General features: G+C 36.9%; 1 protein-coding gene across 1 annotated transcript in view; it reads right to left on the bottom strand.

Annotated features, from left to right (window-relative positions):
- UVRAG (UV radiation resistance associated) overlaps positions 1 to 18,237 on the bottom strand; it is a 271,885-nt gene that overhangs the window by 109,473 nt on the left and 144,175 nt on the right. Inside the window, exon 12 of the mRNA XM_079787935.1 lies at positions 12,963 to 13,128. Within this exon, the coding sequence (XP_079644061.1) occupies positions 12,963 to 13,128 (166 nt within the window). The remainder of the gene's footprint in view (positions 1 to 12,962; positions 13,129 to 18,237) is intronic.

The following is an 18,237-nucleotide window of genomic DNA, read 5'->3' as shown; positions in this document are numbered from 1 at the left end:
ACCTCGCTGTCTGGCCAGTCTCTTTATATATAAGTGTGCATGAGTGCCTTATGTATCCAGTCACAAAAAAGGTGGTAGATCATTAAAGCACATCATTCCTTCTCTCATTAGCATCACATCCACGTGCAATGACTATGATCTGGACCCAATATTACCTGATTTTGGACACATCACAATCTTTTTGTACTCTACAGTTTCTGTATCTTATAAAAATCAGTCAATCAAGTAAAAAAGGCAACTCCTGGGGTTTTAGTCAAGATCATCCATAGGAATAAATATAAGTACAAAAATAATCAAGAAAATGGGAAAAGCAGCATTAACATTTCTCTAGGTTCCAATAATTCCACTACAGAAAAATAGCTGACCATCTTTTAGGGATTTGTAAAAGCCTTGTATTGAACAGGCCAAGAACTTTCAAAAGTGTCTGCCAATTATACCACCCCCTATTTCTCCTTTTGAGACTAAAACAAAAAATTTCAGACCTCTTTTGAGGGCTTGAAAAGCCATATGCTCTGACCAGCTATATGCTAGCTCAATGACTGTCTCACTGATCCATTCTGAATGTATTATCTAACAGACAGTTAAGCAGCACAAGAGCAATGACTAATACATTTCATTTTTTAAAAAATCACTTTAAAACCTACTTTTCAGTCCTCAGTGAAAGAAGCAATAGGGGGAAAAGAACATTGCAGTTGGACTCTGGTTACATTCCTTCGTGTTTTGTGGTCTGTGCCTTAAAATGAAATGCAGCAAAGATTTCAGAGTTTCCCTTTACAGTGTGCAGGTGCACAAGAAATGGTTTAGGCAAGGCAGCAGTCCAGACCCGTGTTTCAAACAGGCCAGACAAAGGAAAGAACAAGCCCCCCAAACCACAGCAAAACTGGCTACATAGGGCTTTGAACTCTAATATTTCACGTGCCAATAGGCAAATGAGGCAGGTAATCAGAGAAGGCAGAGGCTGAGGATTCCTAGGTCTATTACATTAAGTATAATTTGTCCAATGAGTCATTCAATTCATATTTCCCATCTCCCATGAAGACCTGATTCCACCTAATACCCTGGAAAGGTTTACATCAAACTGACAGGAGAAAAGAAAACCATGTCTAATCTGCTCTTTCAGTGATACAGGCTAAGAATAACTAAGAGGTTGATTCAATCAACAAGCATAATCAATAAAGGTATTTTTATATATTTATGCATCTATATTGTTCCAAAAAGGCTTTCAAGTGCTTTGTTAAAGTGCATAAAACCAGCCAAAGAATTTGACAGTTCATAAAATCTAAGACAGATAAATGCTATCTATCATAATGTGACATGCCACTAATTGTAAGGTGCATTTCATTTTTAGCAATATTAAAATGTCAAAAATATGTATAGTAGAATCAATAAAATACAATATGTGTTTCAGTAGAAGGGGGAATATAAAGTTATTTCACAAAAATGCAATTCCTGTGGTTCTACTGGCTGCCAAAAAAAGCGGGTAACATAATCACCTAAACCTAGCTGCCCTCCTAGATTGCTTAGGGAAATCAATCAATCAATAAACAAATTATCACTACTACTCACACTGGGGCACACCACTTGGAGTTGTGCACATGTTAAGCTGTTCCTTTACAAATTAAAGAGTGCAGAAGAAAGAATACTAGTATTTATCATTCTGAGGACACCCTTCCTTCAAACTCCCAAAGTGATTTTCCTACATAACTAATATTTTAAGTCATCATGCACCAATTTGACAAAAATATGGAGAGTTAGTTTTTATTAATATGGAACCTAGGGAAGGTTGGGAGGGGTGATCATTCTCCACAAAACTACAAGATAGTCTTTGTCAAAGTCATATCTGGTCATGGTGTTCTCTTATTTAAAATCATCTAGGGTTTCCTTTATCTCTTATAAGTAATGTTTTTCATCATTAAACGGAATGAGGTCAGTGAAAATGATGGAGTAGGTAGATCTGAGGACTTGTGCTTCTAGGGATACATTAAAAAATAATAATAAGCAAAAACTATCAGAATCAACTTTGACAAAACTCTGGAAAATAGTCAAAGGTTTATTACCACAATCAGGTGACGTTGAACCAAGGAAAAAGAAACTCAAAATCAGGAGGAAAGTTTTGGAGCATTTTTACCTACCCTGCCTCCAACTCCCTCTTCAGCTCAGCAGTAGTCTCAAAGACAGCAGCCTACATTCCAGTGTGGGGCCCTGATCCCTGGTTCTTTTTTATTCTAAAAAAAAATTGTGTAGGTCTGTTCTAACTTGTCTAGGGGCTACCTAAAGGACTAATGCAAGGTGCCCGCTTTTGTTTTGCCTAGTCAGAACTCACTCAAAGGTGAAAAGCAGGGTACTGTGTTGAAGATGTATGACAAACGACCCAGAGCCTTGCCATGCAAAAGATTAAGGCTGAGACATACAACAGACTACCTAAAGCCTGGGAGGAAAAGGTGGGGAGAGTTTCTTTGAGAAATTAGGGCATTCCAAAGTGCCCATATGCCCTTGGGAACACAGAAGTTCCTCATATGACCAGAACAGGATGCATGCTCAGAAAAGGTCTGAGAAGACCAGAGGCTTTCACCTCTGCTGATCACTAGCCTACCTGCAAGCAATAAGTGAAGTCTCGGGCCTTAAGGTTGAAATGGAAGGAAACAAGACAGTTACTCAAAGCTGTATAAAGAATAAAGAACTCTAGCCGAAACCGGTTTGGCTCAGTGGATAGAGTCCCAGGTTTGATTCCGGTCAGGGGCATGTACCTTGGTTGCGGGCACATCCCCAGTAGGGGTTGTGCAAGAGGCAGCTGATCGATGTCTCTCTATCATCGATGTTTCTAACTCTCTATCCCTCTCTCTTCCTCTCTGTAAAAAATCAATAAAATATATATAAAAAAAATAAAGAATAAAGAACTCTAATAAAGGTAAGTACACAAGTAAATAAAAAAGGCAGTATTATGGGCACATAATGTATAAAGATGTAATTTGTCACAATAACAACAACATAAAAGTGGGAGGACAGGTGTAGAGGAGCAGTTTTTATATGCTTTTGAAGCTAAGTAGGTACCAATTCAAATTAGATTATTATAATAGGATGCAAATTATAATTTCCAGAGTAACCACTAAGAAAATATTTTAAAAATATACTGAAAAGGATGAGAAGGTAATCAAAACAGTACATTACAAAAAATCAATTAAGAAAATAAAAAGAGGTATTAATGGAGGAAATGAGGGAACAGAGCAGAAAACATTATCTTAGACAAAAATTTGTAAGAAATATGGAAAACAAATAGAAAAATGGCAGAAGTCCTTCCATACCACTAATTATAAACAGATTAAACTCTCCAATCAAAAGGCAGAGAGATTGGCATGATCCAATTACATCCTCCCTAGAAGAGACTCATTTTAAATCCAAAAACACAAATAGGTTCAAAGTGAAAAGATGGAAAACATATTCCATGTAAACAGTAACCAAAAGAGAGCTGGGGTGGCTATACTCTATCAGAAGTCTATATATATATAAAAAGGCAGTGACTGTGATGACTGAAACAACTGTTCGACCGGTCACCATGCGGTGCTAGCATAGATGCATAGACACAGGTAAAGTCTATGAGTGAACTAAGAATGAACAAGACAAATGCTTGCCTTTAACGGAGCTCGCACTGTAAGGTTAGGTCAGGGATGAGAATTCAAAATTGCCACCAGCACAGACCTGAGGTGCTGCTTCTCAGAACGGCCAGAGATACACCCAGTAGCGGACTGGGGGTGTGACTGAAGGGCTGGCGCCAACGTGAAGGCGGGGCCATTCTGGATTTCCCAGAGGAGTCAATGGCTGCCTAGGAGGCGGAGCTTTTGACACTGACTGGCATAGAAACCGACCAATCAGAACCTACTCTGGGTGAACTGTGAAGGCAGAACCTAAGGTGGGGGCTGAGGAGGGGTTTTAAGGGCAACAGCTATTTGGTGTAAGGTGTAAGAAAGCGGTTCAATTTTTTAATAACCAGTTTGGCAGCATAGTGCATATGGCTGGCTATCAGTCCAGATATAGGGGTTATGTATTTTTGTCTGCCAAGAGCATCTCCTCCTGCTGAAAAAGGCTCCCTCTCCATTTAAGCAATCCTATCCTATATAATCTATCTATACTAATAAAAGGGTAATATGCTAATTAGACCGGGTAGACCGGCCATCTTGTAGATGTCCAACTTCCTTCCGGACAAAGCCATGGTGGTGGGGGCTGAGGCAGAGGCAGTTAGGGGTGATCAGGCTGGCAGGGGAGGGCAGTTGGGGGCAAACTGGCCAGCAGGGGAGGGCAATTGGGAGCAACTAGGCCTGCAGGGGAGGGCAGTTGGGGGCGACCAGGCCTGCAGGGGAAGGAAGTTGGGGGCGACCAGGCCAGCAGGGGAGGGCCATTATGGGTGACCAGGCCACCAGGGGAGGGCAGTTGGGGGTGACCAGGCCAGCAGGGAGAGCAGTTGGGGGTATAAGCCAGGCAGGCAGGTGAGTGGTTAGGAGCCAGTGGTCCTGGATTGCGAGAGGGATGTCCGACTGCTGGTTTAGGCCCGATTCCACAGGGATCAGGCCTAAACCGGCAGTCAGACATCCCCCGAGGGGTCACAGATTGGAGAGGGTGCAGGCTGGGCTGAGGGACACCCCCCTCCCGTGCATGAATTTCATACACTGGGCCTCTAGTTCATCAATAAGAAATAAAAACACATGCACCAAACAATAGATGCCAAAATGCATATTTATAACAATCTAATTGGAATTGATACCTACATAGCTTCAATAGCATATAAAACCTGCTCCTCTACACCTGTCCTCCTACCTTTATGTTGTTGTTATTGAAGCTAACATTGACAAATGAAGGGAGAAATGGTTCTATAATAATAGATGGAGATTTTAATATCCCACTATCAATAATGTATCTAGACAGAAGATTAATAAGGATATAGAGGACTTGACAACACTATAAACCACCTAGCCTAACATACACATATAGACACTGCATCTAACAACAACAGAATACACATTCTTCTCAAATGCATGTGGAACATTCTCTAGGATAGACCACAAAACAACTCAGACCACAAACAAGTATTAATAAATTTAAAAATATTGAAATTGTACAAACTATCTTCTCTATCCCAATGGAATTAAACTAGAAATCAATAATGAAACAAAAACTAGAAAATTCACAAATATGTGAAAATTGTTTAAGCAACCAATGGATCAAAGAAAAAATTGCAAGGGACATTAGAAAATAGTTAGAGACAAATGAAAATAAAAACACAACATACCAAAATTTATGAGATGTAAAAACTTATAGGTATAAACACTGACATAAAAAACATATCATATCAATAATCTCACCTTACATCCAAAGGAACAGAAAACAAAACCCAAAGCTAGAAGAATAAAGGAAATAATAAAGATTAGAGTGGATAAACAAGACAGAGAACAGAAAACCAATAGAGAGAATCAACAAAACTAAACGTCAATTCTTTGAAAAGGTCAACCTAATTCACAAACTTTTGGCTAGATTAAAAAAGGGGAGCATAAATAACTAAAATCAGAAATTAAAATGAAGACATTCTTAAAGACCTTACAGAACTGAAAGGAATTATAACAAAAATACTATACAATTGTACATTAACAAATCAGATAACCTAGATGAAATACATATTTACACAAATGATCTAAATTGACTCAATAATATATAACAAACAACCCAGAGCCTTGCCGTGCAAAAGATTAAGGCTGAGACATACAACAGACTACCTAAAGCCTGGGAACAGACCTATAATAAGTAAAGGAACTGAATCTCATTCCACGAGGCCACTATTATTACCCTGATACAAAAAGCCAGACAGACATGATAAGAAAACTATAGACCAATTTTCCTCATAAATATAGATGCAAAAATCCTCAATGAAATACTAGCAAACTAAATCCAATGGCATTGAAAGGCCCTTTTTTTCTTTGCAAAATAGGAAAAATGATTCTAAAAGTCATATGGAATTACAAGAGCCCTAAATAGCCAGAACAGTGTTGAAAAGGAAAAACAAAGTTGAAGGATTCACACTTCTCAATTTCAAAACATATTGTGGTAGTGGTGTAAGAACAGACATATAAACCAATGGACTACAATTGAGAGTCCAGAAAAAAACACTATGGCTAATTGATTTTTAACAAATATGTTAAGGATATTCAATGGGGAAAAATAGTCTCTTCAACAAATGGTGCAGAAACAACTGGAAATCCACATACAAAACAATGAAGTTGGACCCCTACCTCATACCATATACAAATAGTAACTCAAAATGGGTCAAAGACTAAAATATAAAATGATTAAACTATTACAAGAAAACTCTTCATGATGTTGGATTTGACCATGGATTTTAGATATGAAACCAAAAGCATTTTCAAACAAAAAAGTTAGACAAAATACATCTAATCAAAATTTAAAATTTTTGTGCATCAAAGGACAGTCTAAAGATAGTGAAACCACCTGTTTTAATTGCTTTGTATTCACTCCATTGGTAAGAGAGGAATTACTGCCCTAGGGTTATGGGAATGGTTGAACATCTGACGCTGGATAGATGAAACTGAGAGCACATTAGTAGTCACATATACTCATAGCCCAGGGAAGAAGGACATCTTATGCCATGTAGGGCCACATAGCTACAACTGGGAACAGAGTATGAAATTAATAAACAGAAACCTCATTTAAAATGGAGTCAGAAGGCTAGAAGAGAGAACTCTCTTGCATGTCTCATGTAACGCACACTGCTGACTCCAACAGGAAGAGAGGTATCTTGCATCGCCAACAGCAAGTGATACTACATTACTACCTCAGCAGGAGGAAGAAAAGATTTCTCCTTGTCCAGTAACAGCTCAATCAATGGGAGACTGCCATAACTCAGACAAAAGTCACTATACTTCCAACTTTCAGTTTCTTCCAATGGACTCCTCATTTACAACAGCTTCCCTTGCCCCCCCGCCCCCCCCCCCCCCCCCCGCATTAAAGACAGTTTCTCTCCTTTGTTTCTCTGGACTTGCACATAATTCAACATCAGACCACATGTCCTAAATTGCAGTTCTTTGCTGTACCTGAATAAACCCATTTTGCTGGAGAGGTATCTGGCTGTCTATTTGTTTAAGATCAACATTATTGAACAACCAGAAACTGAGAGAGACAAGTTTTGTAATATCAAAAGGATGTAGTGATGACTGGTTCCTATGGGAAAGAGGATGTGATTGGTTTGTTTCCATAATTTCCAGCTGGCAAAGAATTGAAATTCACTACTCAGGAATCAGCAGGAACTACACCTGCTTATTGGTGGATAGGAAGGTTGTTTGAATAGAGGAACTTGTCCACAGGAGCAGAGTGGATCGGGGCTACTCAAGGCCCTCTTGGTTTCACCAGATAATCAAGGCAGCAGATAATATTGCACTTAAAATGTAACAACTCTGAGGACAGGAAAAAAATACTTGCAAATGATATGTCTGATAAAGATTTAGTACCCAGAATTCATAAAGAAGGCTTACAACTCAACAACAAAAAAGATGAACAACCCAATTTAAAAGTGGACAATGGGCTTAGATAGTAATTTCTCCGAAGAGATATATAAATGGCCAGCAAGCCCATGAAAAAGTGCTCAACATCATTAACCATTAAGGAAAGACAAATCAAAATCACAATGCTATACCACTTCATACCAGGAAACATAAACTGATGTAGCTGCTGTGGAAAAGTTCTGTAGTTCCTCAAAAAGTTAAACATAGAATTACCACATGACCCAGCTACTCCACTCTAAGGTATGTATGCAAAACAATTGAAAATGGATACTCAAACAAAACTTCTACATGAGTGTTCATAGCAGCACTATTCACTGACCAAAAGGTAAAAATAACCCAAATGTCTATCAACAGATGAATGGTTAAACACAATGTGGTATATACATTCAATGGAGTATTATTCAGCTATAATAATGAATAAAGTACCAATGATGCTACAATGTGAATATACCTTGAAAACGATAGACTAAGTGAAAAAAAACCTTAACAGAAAGGTCACATATTGTATGACTTTATTTATATGAAATATCCATAACTGGTAAATCCATACAGACAGAAAGCAGATGATAGGTGCCTGAGGCTGAGGAAATGGGGTGCAGGTTGGGGAAATAGGAGTGACATTTTAATGGGGTTTTCTTTTGGAGTGATGAAATGTTTTGGAACTAGAGAGAGTTGGTGGTTGCATAACATTGTGAATATATTAAATGCCACTGAATTGTACACTGAAAAGTTAATCTTAAGTGAATTACACATCAATTTTTTAAAACAAGAAAAGAAATTATACCCATGTCCCCTTCTGTCAAACATATACATTTCAGACTCTCTTTAAATGTTTTTAAAATTTAAAAGAACACTTGGGTTATAAACTAATCAATCGATGTCATTGAAAGGCACTGGCTTATACTATACATGTACTCCCTGCTCACCACTTACAATCCGAGAGTCATTGTCCTACCAGATATAGCACTAAATTATTCCATTGGTGCCTATCTTTCCTGCCTTTGCTCTTGCAGTTTCCTAAATATAGTAGAGGGCATTCATTTCTTCATGCCCATGGACACAACAATCTCTCAATCTACAACAGGGAATCTCAACCCTAACTGCCCATCAGAATCACTTTCAGGAACTTTAAAAAAATAAACACCTCATGTCTGGGCTCCATCAAATGAATCAGAATTTCTGCGGGGGGAGGCCAAGAATCTGGAGGTTAGGAGTTCATTTTCAAAACTTCCCAGATGATACTAGCGTATAGCAGCCAGGGTTGAGAATAACTTACCTAGAATGTTTTATAACCACTTCCCTTTAGCCAAGTGTAATGCTTTCTAAACTCCAATAATTCATGTACTAGTTTTGGAAAGTTCTGTTTTTCTAGAAATGTATCCATTTCATTTGAATTTCAAACTTATTAGCATAAAGTTGTTTATAAGATCTTATCTTTTAATGTCTGTATATCTGTAATGACACCTTTTTTTCTTCACTTATATTAGTTATTTTTCCTGTCTCTTCTCTTTCTCAATAGTCCTCCCTGAGGGCTTATCAATTTCTAGCTGTTTCAGACTAGAACTTTTGCCTGTATTATTTTTTCCAAGGTACAGTTGTCCATTTAATTTCTGCTCTTATCTTATTATTCCTTTCATTCTACTTTCCTAGGACTTAACTCTTCTTTCTCTAGATGTTTCAGGAGACTTAGATGATTAATTTTTACATCTTTCTTTTTTTCTAATATATGCAATTGAGGGTATAAATTTCCCTTTGAGCAAAGATTTAGCTGCACCTTACAAAGTTTCATATGCTGTATTCTCATTATTATTTAGTTTTAAATAATTTCAAACTTCCTTTATAATTTCTTCTTTAGTCTATAGGTTATAGAGAAGTATACTATTTAATATCCACACATTTAGGAATTATTGATTTCTAGTAAATTCCACTGTGGTCAGTAAACATATTGTGATATTTTAACCTTATGAAATTTGTTGAGGCCCAGCATAATCAATTTTAGTAAATGTTCCATGTGTATCTGAAAGAAATGTATATCCTATAATCTTTGGTGCAATATTTTTTTACCTATAACTTAGATCAAGTTTACTAATTGTTCTGTTCAGGTCTTTTAGATTCTGATTTTTTTTTTTTTGTCTGTTATTCTAATAGTTAATGAAAGGAAATTTAAAGTCCTCTCTACTATGACTGTGGATTTCCTTGTAGTTCTGTTAACTTTTATCTATATATTTGAAGTTATAGCTTCAAAATATATATATTTTACTTATTTTGCTAATTTCCTAAGAGGTATCCCAGTGACCTAAAAGAGTTTTAGAACTTATAAAAGTGCTTATTAGTCCCCAAAGTGTCATTTACACAGTAGGGAAAAAATGGTTCATTATCTCACAAACATACATTACAAGCAAAGAATTTATAGTTGCAATGACATTTTTGATTAATTAAAACTGGGTTATAATAAAAAGAGGGTTTCTAAAGTGAAATCTACCTAAAGAAAGACAAACATTATCATCCAATATTTTCTTTTTTCCTAAATTTTTTCAAAAAAAAGTATTCATCTATAAAACTACATATATATTTGGAATTGACTGTTATTATCATAAAATGTCCCACTTAATTGCCTTAAATTTCACATTTTAAATTTCACTGTCTGAATACTAGGGTTCCCTTTTCTCCACATCCTAACCAGCACTTATTTGTTGATTTATTGACGGTATCCATTTCTCATTGTGGTTTTAATTTGCATCTTTTTAATGATTAGTGACATTGAGCATTTTTTCATATGTTTATTCAGCCTGACAATATTTATTAACATTTACATTTAATGTAATTACAGGATAAGTTTGGGTTCATATCTACAGATTTACTATTTGTTTAGGTTTGAAATTAATGTTCATTTTCCTTCCTTTTCTTGCCTTCATTTGGATTAATCAAGTATTTGATTTTTTTCCCCATTTATCTCCTCTATTAATTTTTTGTTTGTACAAAATAACTTTTAATGGTTATGAGATTATAACATGTATCCTTGATTTATTAGAGTCTAATATAAGTTAGGATTTTACCAAAATCCAGATAATACTAGGGTCTTAGAGCACTTTAACTCCATTTCTACTTCCCAACTTTTGTGTTACTAATGCATTGCAATTCTAAATATACTTTATGTATATTAGACTTAATAAGATATTCCCCTTTTATTTTTAGTCAAAATTAATTTAGAAATACTCATATTTACTCTTTGTTCCTTCTTGCATTTTCAAATTTCTGTGAGAGATTAGTTTTATTCTGCTTTTAGGTATTTCCCCTTAGTATAGGTCTGTATTTTCTTAGTTGTGTTGGTCTAAAATGTTTTTATTTTTGCCTTTACTTTTGAAGGATATATTCATTGAATATAGAATTCTAAGTTGGCAATATTGTTTTATAGTACTTTTAAAATGTCATTGCATCAACTTCTGGCTCTCAATTATTCTATTGAAAAATTAGCTTTCAGTCTTATTATTGCTCTTTTGACACTTAGTCTTTTTTCCTAAGTACTTTTAATATTCTCACTTTGTCTTTGGTTTACAGCTGTTTCACAACAATTTCCCTAAGTACTTTGGCTCTATACTTACTTTATGCTGTATTTAATACTTCTTGAATTTGTAGCTTGATGCCTCATCAATTTGAAAAATGCTGTCATTAATTCTTAAAATATTGCATTTATCATGTGTGCTCTTTTTTCCTTCTCTGTGACTCCAATTATCCTATCTAATAATAGACAAATATGCAAATTGACCATACCTCCGACACACCCACAAGCCACGCCCACCATCCAATCAGAGAGAGTATGCAAATTAACCCAAACCAAGATGGCTACAGCCACAGAGAGCAAGGTTTCCTAGGTAACAGAGGAAGCCAAGCTTTCTGCCAGCCGTTGCAGGCCTAAGCCTCCACTCAAGCTACAAAGTTTCAATTATAGAAGGTAAACAAATTCAAACAAATGGCGGCAGAATGAAGCTTGAGAGAGCAGGCCAGGGTTGCCACCGGCAACAGAGGAAGCAAAGCTTCCCACACACCCTGGTCAGGCCCACCCGCTTAAGGCAACAAAGTTTCAATTATAACCCAACACAAATGGCTGCGGGCCTCGGAGGGAGCCCCAGGCTTGGCTCTGCTCCAGGCTACAAAGTTTCAATTGTAGAAGGAAAATAAATTCCAGATACCAGGGCCTCTGCTTGCATTGCCAGGGGGCATGGCCCGCCTGCAAACCACCACAGGCCCCTCGCTCAGGCCGCCCCATGCCCCAAGGGAACCCCACCCTGATCAGGGATACCCTTCAGGGCAAACCAGCTGGCCCCCACCCCTGTACCAGGCCTCTATCCTATCTAATAAAAGAGTACTATGCAGATTGATCATCACTGCAACACACAATATAGCTGCCCCCATGTGGTCAAAGATCCTGCCCCCATGTGGACACAGGATGGCCACCACAAGATGGCCAGCAGGAGAGGGCAGTTGGGAGGCACCTGGCCTGCAAGGGAGGGCAGTTGAGAGGGACCAAGCCTGCAAGGGAGGGCAGTTGGAGGTGATCAACCCTGCAGGAGAGGGCAGTTAGGGGTGACCAGGCCGGCAGAGGAGGGAAGTTGGGGGCAAACAGGCTGGCAGCAGAGTGGTTAGGGGGTGATCAGGCTGGCAGGCAGAAGCGGTTAGGGGCAATCAGGAAGGCAGGCAGGCAAGCAGTTGGGAGCCAGCAGTCCTGGATTGTGAGAGGGATGTCCGACTGCCCGTTTAGGCCCGATTCCAGGGATCGGGCCTAAATGGGCAGTCGGACATCCCTTGAGGGATCCCAGATTGGAGAGGGTACAGGCTGGGCTGAGGGACAAGCCCCCTCCGTGCACGAATTTCGTGCACCGGGCCTCTAGTAAGTATATAAGCTCTTTTGGTTGTGTCCTATACATGTCTAGCACGTTTCTATAAATCCATCTTTTTTGTTGTTGTTTTTTTTGTGCTTTGGTAAGGATATTTTCTACTGACATATCCTCCAGTTTACTAATCCATTTTTCAGATATGTACATCCTGTTGTTAACTCTCTCATTCTTTTTCTGGTTGTCTTTCTGATAAATCTTTTACCTCTTTCATTTGTTGACTAACAGGAAAGAAGTACTATATGAATATTTGCAGAATTATTATACTTGTCCTCACAAAAGCAAATTAAACTTAAATGAGTCAATTTTGCTATCATTAGCAACTTTAACAAGTGCAAGAGTAGTTCCATTATAATCTAAATGAATGACTATATTCTATTTAAAAGAAACAGAGCTTTACAAAGTATATATAAAAATTACCACAATCTAAGTCACAGTTTATGTTTTTAATATACTCCATGTTTTATACTGGCTTGATAGTAAAAGTATATTTTAAAAAGATACTTACTCTCTCTCCTTTTCTGTCAGCTTGTCGTTGATATTATCTTTGATTGTTGATCTAGATCCCTTATGAATTATAGGATATCTGAGGGGCACTTGCAGGAAAAAGGAAATCATGGAGACCAAATGTGCAGTGTAACCAAGGGCAACAGCAATGCTTCCATCATCTTTTGCTGTAAATTAAAAGCAGAAGAAAACAATTATTTACCTTCTAAATGTAACTATGAGATCATAATAAGTCAATTTCAAAGAAGATTTTATTAAGAAATAACTGGTAAATAAAATATTAATCTTATCTAAATCACATAGTTTACATTTACAATCTTAAACTCAATTATACATTTATATTTTAAACTTAATTTAATTATATGAATTTTAGACAAATCTAAACACATTAATAAGACTTAAAATTTACTTTACTATATTTAAAACTATTTCCCAATAATTAATGTGGTGAGATTAACATTTGATATATATCTAAAGAAAGAATTCTTAATATATTCAAATATCCATTACTTTCTTTCCCAGCATTTTTGAAGGTAGAAATAATGGTGGAGTCTATTATACAATGTGCAAGTTAATTTCAGAGGTTTAAACATAACACACTACATAAGCACTGTACATTTTATTCATTAACAACTTATAAGCAATATAGTTGTGCTGCTATACTACTATACAGCATTATTAATTCTAATATGAAGTGAAATAGCATAATCTTTTATAGGGTATGTTTTCAATATTCATAAAGATAGTGTTGCATAAATAAGTTTGTGAAGTCTGAAATACAATAAGGGAGGAAATGTTTTAAATAATAAAAGCAAAAAACTAAAAACCCACACTATTAATATATCCTATTTATGCAATTTAGATGGAAGCAACTGTTGAAAAAAATGCATGCATCCTCCAGTCAAACATAAGTAACTGTCTTTTAAGAAGTCACAGAATTATATTTTTAACTCACCATCCAGATTTCTGCTACCGCCTACCAAATGATAATCTTTTAGGTACTCAAAACAGAGTAATACAACAAAAAGTTTAAACTTGACCCAGGAGGAAGAAACAAGTAACTGCTTGGTATATGGTATTACCAAAATACTTTAAAAATTTCACACACAAACACATACACATGTGCACATATACTAAAAGATTTAGCACATCATCTGAAATACCTCCAACCAAAGAAAGAAAGGCTGTAATATTTGAGATGGCCTTGGCTTGAGTATTTCCTGATTTCTAAGGGTACGTTTAACTTCAATTATTAGTAATATTTTTCACATTCTTCTTTTATATTTATACATAATTTTCTAAGCATTACTTCTTGTTGTAGGAATGCCATTATAGCCATCTAGTCCTCAGTGAATTCTCTACCCTTGACTACCATAGCAGACCCTTGGTTTCTCTTGAATCATATTATAAAAATAGGTAACTTTTATTATATACTTTTCTTCGCCAGAATTGACCATAATACTTTATTTATGACAGGGGAGGGCAGTCACAAATCCATAATGACTAAACTGGGCACATTCATTTTGCAGATTAAGAAACTAAAGTTCAAAGAAGTTAAGAAATGTGTCTAAGCAATTCAGCTAGTATACAGGTGGCTGACACTGTCTCTGTCCTCTAGGCATTCTAGCATACTGTCCCAGAACTTAACTGTGGAATAGATAAATTTTTTAACTTGGAAGCCTAGAACATACCAAGCATTTGACACACATGTACCACCTGAGTTTCTTTGCTCTTTTATAGTAATGGCAAAGAACATATAAAAAGTCTGTGAGTCCTCAGTGACTTGTACAGTATAAGACAGAGAATGGACTTCTCAACCAATGTTTGATGTTCTCTCAAATCAAACTGATGAAAAAAAAAATCAATCAGCATTCATTTCAACTGACAGTAATGAGTCATGCCCTCACTGACTAGAATCCTATTTTTTTAATCCTATTTTTAAAGACCTTGTCCTCTTGCTCCAGTCCCACCCAAGTACCTTGAATGCCGCAACACTCTGCTTCTATTGAAATCTGTACATCACACTACCTTTGAGACTAACATTACATTACACTGTAAAGTCATCACATTACATTTAATCATCATGTAACATCAGAGTTAGTAGAAACCTTAAATACCACTGAGTCTAATGCTATCCATTTAGAGATGAAAAAAAATGAGATCTAGGTGATAAGTCACATAGTCAAAGCCATACAGATAAAAACCATGAGTGAAGGATAAGAAGGAGAATTGTGCCTATACCCAGGCCCCCAAAATATCCATCTGTGGAGTCACAGCTGGAATGGTGAGCTGCATCAGAGGTCGCTGAGTCTGTAAAGAGGCTTATCAAATTTAAAATACTCAAGTACTTGGTCTTTAATAGCCTTCTTTGGAAGGGAGAGAAGATGAAGAAGAGGGCTCACAGTAACGAAGGATCATACTACCCTAAATCTGAATTTTCCTGTATGTGCTTCACACTAAGCTTGTTCTTTCCTATATGACCTGACAGAAGCAAAAGAAGGCCTTTTAATTAGCCTCCCAAATAGGTCAAATGCAAACTACAAATGTTTTTAAAAAAATCTCTCCAATGCTAAACACTCAAGCATCTACCTTTTTTCCATATTACTGAAAGGGTAATACTAAAGAATTACATTTGCATATTTTGAGACTACATCCACATAGCTATTAAAAAAACAAAAATTGGTCTTCTAACATCACCTCTTTTCAATGATCGAAACAAGTTTGCTTAAATTTAATGATAAAAAGGTATCTCTAAGAAGCCTACATATGCAAATTAAAAACAACAACAACAAAAAAATAGCAAAAACTAGAAACTGGATAATACTGGAAATTAGCTTCAATTCTGGTTATTCACACTCACCATCGTTTCCACCACAAGACTCCCCGTTCCACCTATTAAAAAACCCAGGTTGTTTCCTCTTCTAGGCCATAGTGCTCAGTCACAGCCTCACTGTTAAACACCAGGGTGTTGGATTTCCAATATTAAAGCTTTATATTAAAAAACATTTTAAAAGGACCACGGGTGAGGCATTACAGGGCCCAAGGGTATTCCAATACCCTCAAAAGGAAAACCACCTCCTGGTAGGGAAGTCACTTTCATCACCCCAAGACCACTGAACCTCCAGTGGGAAAATGTGAGCTCATGTGGTTAATTATGGCTATTGCTGGCCACAAAACCTCAGATGTCACATTCTGTTGCCAATCACTTTAGCTAAAAAACCAAAAGGTTTAAGGTTTCCAGCATTCCAAGATCTAAAAGACTTTTTACCTGCCAAAGCCAAAACCTGGCTCTCTGGGGTGTACTTTTCCAGTAAGCATTAATGACGTCCCTAACACCTAATGCAGAGCAGAGGTCTGTGTTCCTTGTGCTGCTCTGGGGGTTAGAAAGGTCACAGATGATAGTTTTGTCGGTGAGAAGAAGTTGGAGGGGGAGTTCAAGAAGGACCAGGAATAAACTGTAAGACTCAGGTACGTAAAAAAAAAAAAAATCCAAAAAAAACCCCCCAATGTTTTAAGTGGCTTCAAACAAAATAAAAATCTGCAATTTCCTCATAATAAATATTTCTGATTTGTTTTTTAAATGCTGGTAGTTACTCAGGGTTGCAGCTGTTGTGTAACTTTTTGATAATAAATTCCACAAATACACACTCTCCATGACAACATTATAAATTAATTCAAATTTCTCTTTGACTTATATGCTGGACAAACTATCAATGTTCAAATGCATCCATGTACAATAAGTGATCTAAAAGCTCTTACCATCCTGCCTTCCCAATCACTGAGGCAGCTGATTCGTTAAGGAACCAAGCACCCACTGATCCAGACAGGACAAAATATTTAAGACTCTAATCACTGCCACAGCATCTATGGAATCATTCCATGTTCTCAATGAGACACTGTTTGACATATGGACTCTCCTTTCCAAGAAATCATGCCTGCATAAAGGGATACAGACACAGAAGGAAATCTGGGTCTCATTACCACAAAAGGCTCTGGTGTTATGGATTACTTAAAAAGACACACAAACTTTTTTCTTTTCTTTTTTTTTTTTTTTTTTTACAAGAAATGTCTCTGTCAATGGAACTCAAATGAATATCTTCACAGGACAACTTACTCCCGTTGTGTGCAGGTCTCTTTGACATACTCTAACAGTAACTTACCCATTTAGAAAGGCACAGTAAATTTTGGGCCATTGTGGCGGAGTTTCCCAAATAGTACTAAGCCATGCAGTGTAAAGTCTATCCCAGCAAAGTCTCATTAATCACACAGGATAACCAGTTTGGAATTCCTTTACTAGAGTCTCACCGAGAACGCATCTGTTACAGAACACGAAAGGCTGGCAGAAGTTTGGAAGAGGTTATTACTCCAAACAAGGAAGAAAAGTGCACCATGACAGGAATAATATGTACCTTAAAATTGGGCTGACCAGGGATGACTTTAGTTCTGCCACTGGTTAGCATGAGTCTTTGGGGAAATTAACTAATCTCTCTGAGCCTCAATTTTCTTGTCTTTAAAAAAAAAAAAAAATGGAGTGTAATTTCTTCCCTCACAGATTTAATTAACAAGATAGCATTGTGCATGATATGCCATGCTATCATATTTCTATTCACCCAATCTAAAATGTCCTGCTACCCTTCTCTCAACAGGGGAATATTATTTCATTTTTTAAGACACCTCAGCCACCCTCTTTGCTAAAAAGGCTTTTCTGATCCCCTCCTGATAGACTGATTATGCCCACTTCTTTGAGTCCCAAGTACCTGGTATAATTCCTAAGTGCCTGACACAGGGTATGAATGCAATAAATATTTCTTGATTGGCTTGATTACAAGTGTGATAGCCTCAACTGGACTGAAACTTCACTGAGGTAGGCTCAATGTCTTAATCATCTTGGTATACTCTCAGCACCTGGTACAGTAGATGACACACGCAAGGTACTCAGTAAATTGAGTATATGGAAATGCCTTGCAGAATGCTAACATACAATTCTAAAGTCCAATACCACCATATGTGCTTCTTAAAATGTCTGATTCCCAGGAGTTATGGAGCATGAATAGGGCCTTAGAGTGAAAGTAAACACTTATTTCATTTTATCTCCCATTTCATTTTTCAGCAACTGCACTAAAAAGCTGAACTTCTATTTTAAAGAGTATGAAGAATTTATTCAGCTTGTTTGGCATACACAAAGCACAGGTAACTAATAAAAGCTATGGAAAACTAGGAAACAAACAACGTCAAAGAAAACAAAAACAGAATCAAGAAACGTCCCAGAGTGGATT

This window comes from Cnephaeus nilssonii (assembly GCF_951640355.1).
Source record: "Cnephaeus nilssonii genome assembly, chromosome: 13".
Classification (NCBI taxonomy): Eukaryota; Metazoa; Chordata; class Mammalia; order Chiroptera; family Vespertilionidae; genus Cnephaeus; species Cnephaeus nilssonii.
The sequence above is the reverse complement of the archived record's forward strand: the minus strand, read 5'-3'. Positions and strand labels throughout refer to the sequence as shown.